The 5,476-nt window shown below is 30.1% G+C and overlaps 1 protein-coding gene across 1 annotated transcript in view; it reads right to left on the minus strand.

Annotated features, from left to right (window-relative positions):
* LOC108746541 overlaps positions 1–5,476 on the minus strand; it is a 68,357-nt gene that overhangs the window by 52,606 nt on the left and 10,275 nt on the right. Inside the window, exons 2-3 of the mRNA XM_018483362.1 lie at positions 242–394; positions 28–163 (exon numbers count right to left, since the gene is read on the minus strand). Coding sequence (XP_018338864.1) covers positions 28–163; positions 242–394 — 289 coding nt within the window. The remainder of the gene's footprint in view (positions 1–27; positions 164–241; positions 395–5,476) is intronic.

Consider the following 5,476-nt stretch of genomic DNA (forward strand, 5'->3'; position numbering starts at 1 on the left):
TCTTAATATATATCTGTATATATATACCGATATTGGCATACATCTGGATCTGATTTTACTATCGTCACTTGACATGATTCCATACCATCGAAGATAGACGGATAATTTGGGTTGACAAAGTGCGTATTGTTATCGGCAGTCATTCCGTCGCAGGATACCGTAACTATTAGAAAATGAAATAAAAATGTAGATTAAGAAATTTCTTTAAAACGTCTAAACATTCAATCTGATGTTTGTTTACTTATACAACAGATTCCATAACCATTTGCGCAAACGCCGCTGAAGATACCTCCGCGCTGTCCACATTCCGCTGCCGCAATGCATGTGCCGTTCTCCCCGTTCAATCCGTCGCAAATGCCATTGTCAAATTTCACCAACGTGAATAGCGAAAACACTGTAACATCATATTGTATATTTTGTTCTTTACGTGCATCGAACATAAAGCTCAATAAAAAATTTGAAAAACTTTTTTTTAAATTGAAAAAGTGTATAATTGTTTCTCACACATTTTCTATTTCTGAATACAATGTCTTTCAAAATGGTCTCCCTCCCTTCCACCTCTCCAGTGGCGAATCCACGGGGGAGGAGAAAGAGCCATGCCCTCTTCCTTAGAGTCTCTTTAAAAATATTTTGTAATAAAATGTTATATATATTTTTAATATTTCTAAAATACTTAATTACAATTTTGATATTCCAAAAATATATTTAAGAAACTTCTAAGTTCTTGCAGTTTGAGATTATTGCTCTGTTGTGGATATCGCATTGTGCAACGTTATGCAAAAATTACTAATTGCAAGATACTTAAAATATTATAATATAATATTACTTGCCGACAAGTTTCGCTTCTGTTGAACGAGGTTTTTCAGCCCTTTAGCATTTGAAAATTTGATTAAGATCGTATGAGTGAAAAAAAACTTTCGGAGCTTGTGTTGTTACGTACATAAAGACATAGAAATTGTTAAAGAAACAGTGTTAAATAAATTTACCAGAAATAAAGAGTATAAATTAGACACTTTATTGTAAGGTTCAGGATTAGACTACGCGTTAAAGATTGAGATTGAAAATTGAAGTTGAAAATTTGGAAAAAAGAATTTTAGCTTCTATTGTTTTGATTGATCAAATCTCAATCTTTTAATATTAAATCTCAATCTTCAATACATATCTAATTCCGGCTTAAAATGTTCCGCCTATATATTTTTTTGCTGATATAATTTTAAATAAAATGTTGTATGAATTAAATATTTACATAAAACTTTTTCAATTTAATACTAATGATAATTCAAATAGTCTATCTTTTCATATTTGACCTTAAAAAAAATTTTTTTGAGCACAAATAATAAGTAATAAAGATAAAAACATATCACCCTCCCCCTTTAATAAATGTTCTGGATTCGCCTTTTACTTATATAATTTTAAATAGAGCATTTCCTAAATTATAATATATAATTACATAATATTTTTTTAATGTAATATGCCAATAGTAATTTGAATACTTTATATTTCATATTTAACCTCGAAAAATTTCGCTTGCGATGTATCGATGATTGATGGCCTTTCCTTTTGACAAATTTTTGGCTCTAACTCTGCCCTCCTCATTCTCACACTTTTTCTTTATTACAATTTTGATACAAACTTATAAACTACAACTGTAATTTGCGATAAGAATATGAACAATTAAATATTATATGAATATTAGAACAATTTTATTAGATTTTGAAAAGAATTTTTAAATTTTACTTATATAAGGATTTTTATTTTATAACAAACAAAAGATTAACTCAGAAAAATAAAATTTTTTGGAGGTAAAATTGCTATAAAAGATTTGTTTGCGGGAAGTTGTTCGAATTGACGTATTGTATTATACAACATACTAACCGTAAACTTGGAAAACTTTCCAACTTCAAAAAATTACGCAAAAATACGGTTTTTCAAAAACATTTTAGAAAATATTTATTTCACTAAAATATAAAAATTATTATCGAAAAGAAAGCTAATAAAATTACGAACAATTTCGTTCAATTCAAATTGTTAGAAAGTGGCTTAGAAATTTACAAAGATTAAATAATAAAGAGCATACAGCCACGACTAAGGATGTAAATAAGTTATATATTATTTAAAACAAATTCACAACAATAAGTAGACGTTTTGGTCAAAATTTGACCCTCTTCAGTACAATAAAAATGAATACGTTAAACATTATAATTAAATACGCAAGTCAACTGATAAATGTAATGATAGCAAGCAACAAAAAATTATTATTTCCTTACAATACAGTAGTAATCGCAACAGGTCAAAGTAAATTAAAGTAACAATTAGTTGTATAGTATCGCGCTATACGAATAGAAAGAAAACATGAAAGTTTGTTCCTGTCATGATACAATTAAGAAATCTTCATTTAAAAACGACGAACCCCACACGAAAAGACATGCAAGTACCCAGTTCTATTGTAAAAACAAAAATTTTTTCACAAGTAAATTAGATATCATCGTATTACTGTAAAAACAATCAAATTAAGAAATATACTCCTGCTTAGATTCCACCCAGAGAATTTTTTTTAAAAATTGTTTTAAAAAACCAACAGAACAAACTTACGCATATCTTGAGGTGCGAAGACTCATTGGTACAACTGAACACTGTGACAAATTTAAGTAATGAGTGAATTTAAACTGCAAAAAACGACAAAAGCCAAAAACGCTGGTCTATTTATATTAAGAAAAGGAAAAAGAAGGGTAAGAAAAAGGGGAAAGGAAGGAGAAAAGTTTAGAGTGGAGCCAGAAACTATTGTTTAAGGAGAGGGAGATAAAGATCTGGAAACCGTTCCGTATCGCTTTGTTTATTCAAACGATTTTTTTGCATCTTAATATAAATCATCTCAGATACTAATTTTTTGTAATGAGAGCGTTCCGAATCCAATATTTTTGCGTTATCCCAATCCATCACATGGTCTGTGTCAAATTTGAGATAACAGAGTAAGAATTAGCTGGTTTTTTTAAGTCATTAATGTGTTCTTTTAAACGCGTCTTTAGTTTCCTTTTCGTCTGACCAATGTACAAATAATCGCAGTCCTTACAATTAATTTGGTATTCGAAAGTTCATCTTTTTTTATCTTATCTTTACCCGTTTTTATAAAACTGTTCAAGTTATTCATAGGTTTGTATACAAATTCAAATTGAAATTTATCTAGAGTTGCATTGAATTTCTCAGACATTCTCTTTAAGTAAGGAATAGTGAAAAATTTTTTCTTTAAAATAGAAATATCCGTATTAGTGTTAACATTATGTTCATTAATGGTATCAAAATTCTTTTTTTTTGATAACGTTTTAATTCTATTGTTTATCGTTTTAAATAAAAATTGTAACGGATATCCATTGCGAAGGAGAGTGATAATTAGAGAATTGATGTTAATGTGATGGAATTTTGGATGGGAAAGAAATAGAATTTTGTCCAATAACCCAATCACAACACCTTTCTTGTGTATGGTAGGGTGATTGGAGAAGAAATTGAGAAATCTCCCAGAGTTAGTAGGCTTTTTGTACAAGTCGAAAATAATTATCGCGATAAACCATTATTGCTCAACAGTTTGACATCTAAAAAGTTGATACCTCTGTCATCGCCGTAATCTACAGTAAATTTAATGCGCTCGTGGTACGAATTGAAGGAATCTAAAATGTTGGTAATAAGATTAATAGGAGCCGCAAGCACGATATCATTAACATAACAAAAATAAAAAGGTATGTGCGTGGTGAGAGTATTAAAAATATCATTCTCCAAGTCTTGAATTACTAAGTCAGCCAAAATTGGCGAAAGAAGCGATCGGAAAAGTACAAAAAAAGAAACAAAAACGGTAACGCGAAACGCGCGAAACACACAAATAACGTCGCGAAAAATGCGCAGATGCGTCCGTCCCCTAAAATGTGGAAAGACTCAGGACGCCAGGCTGCACTATTCGGTCGGGTCGTACGACCCTTGTGACGGACGGAAAACGTTACATTACAATATATAAAATTAAAATTGAGTCAATAAGAAAAAACATATCCAAGCAACTCATCTCAAATGGGAAGCAACATGTTTATGAAGCTCGGTGTGTCCTTTTCTAATTATAAATTGTTCGCTAAACACTTTTGACTACTCGGAGAGGAAGGTTTATAAATCGTTAATATGTATAAAACTGAGATAATTGTTACTTAATATAAACTTCCAAAGCTTCATAAACATATCGAGCTTCCCGTTTGAGGTGAGTTGCTTGGATATGTTTTTCCTTATTGACTCAATTTTAATTTTATATATGTACGTCTAATCAGGATCCATTTCGATTGGAAACTTATTAGTGACTCACGTTTGACGGAAGACTCAATGAAGTATGATTTGATATACTCGTATGTATTGCTGAGGAGGACTCCAAAGAAAACCGAAACGTTCAAAATAAAAAAGATTCCACAATTAATAATACAGAATTTAATCGTTGGCACCTTCATCAGCCTGTGACTCTTATTGGCCTTGTACGGATTGTTTATTTTTATTATTATTAGAGTTTGTTTTTATATTATATATATATATATATATATATATATATATATATATATATTCCGTTAATAGGTGGAGATGGCTTACTGAAATGAATTAGTAAGAAAAAAAATGTTTTTTTTTTGTTATTACAACGTCATACTGTCTCTGAGGATGGCTCAAAAGGGCGCCGAAACATGTAAACGAATTAATTGTTAATAAAGTTGTTTTCTTAACCGTTTGATTTACACAAGAATTACCGTGCTTGACTCCTATTGTCCTGTTGTATCTAATCATTTTGAATCATTAAGGAGTCTTTAGGAATTAATTTTTATATTTGAAATATGTACCTCATATCATAACACTTGTAATACATCTAGGAAGATTGTAATTATTATTTATTACTTCATATACATATTTATCATTCTTACTCCTTAATAAAACTTTATAAATGCATTTTACAAGTTATTGTGTCATTTTACATTTTATTTATCCCACCCCTATGGGATATACAGCAAAAATGCAAGAATATACGGCAAAAAAGCATTTTAAAAAGTTCATTTTTTATTACAAAATATAAATATTTTGAATTTCTAATATTTTTTTCATAATAGTAGACGGTACAAAGTTTTTACTGATATAGTTCGTTTACTTTAATAAGGGGTTACACCACCCTGAAATTTTCAAAAAATGGATTTTTTTTTTTTGCATTATTTTGAAGCCTGAAATGTCAGGAATATTTTAAGATTGGACCGGTAAAAATATTTCAAATATAGAGAAAGTTATGCGCGTTACAGTGGCAGCGTGACCGAGCGGATTTCGGACAGAGGGTCGCAGGTAGTCATTGACGCTTCTTTCGGTTATCGAATTATAAACTTTGTGTCAGTTTTTTCAATTATTAGTGAAGCAGTGAAGTGTAAGAAGTCGTGTATGGCCCTGGAATTGCGGACTAAAAAGGTAAAGCAAAAAAAAA

The sequence above is a fragment of the Trachymyrmex septentrionalis genome, unplaced genomic scaffold (assembly GCF_001594115.1).
Source record: "Trachymyrmex septentrionalis isolate Tsep2-gDNA-1 unplaced genomic scaffold, Tsep1.0 scaffold178, whole genome shotgun sequence".
In the NCBI taxonomy this organism is placed as follows: Eukaryota; Metazoa; Arthropoda; class Insecta; order Hymenoptera; family Formicidae; genus Trachymyrmex; species Trachymyrmex septentrionalis.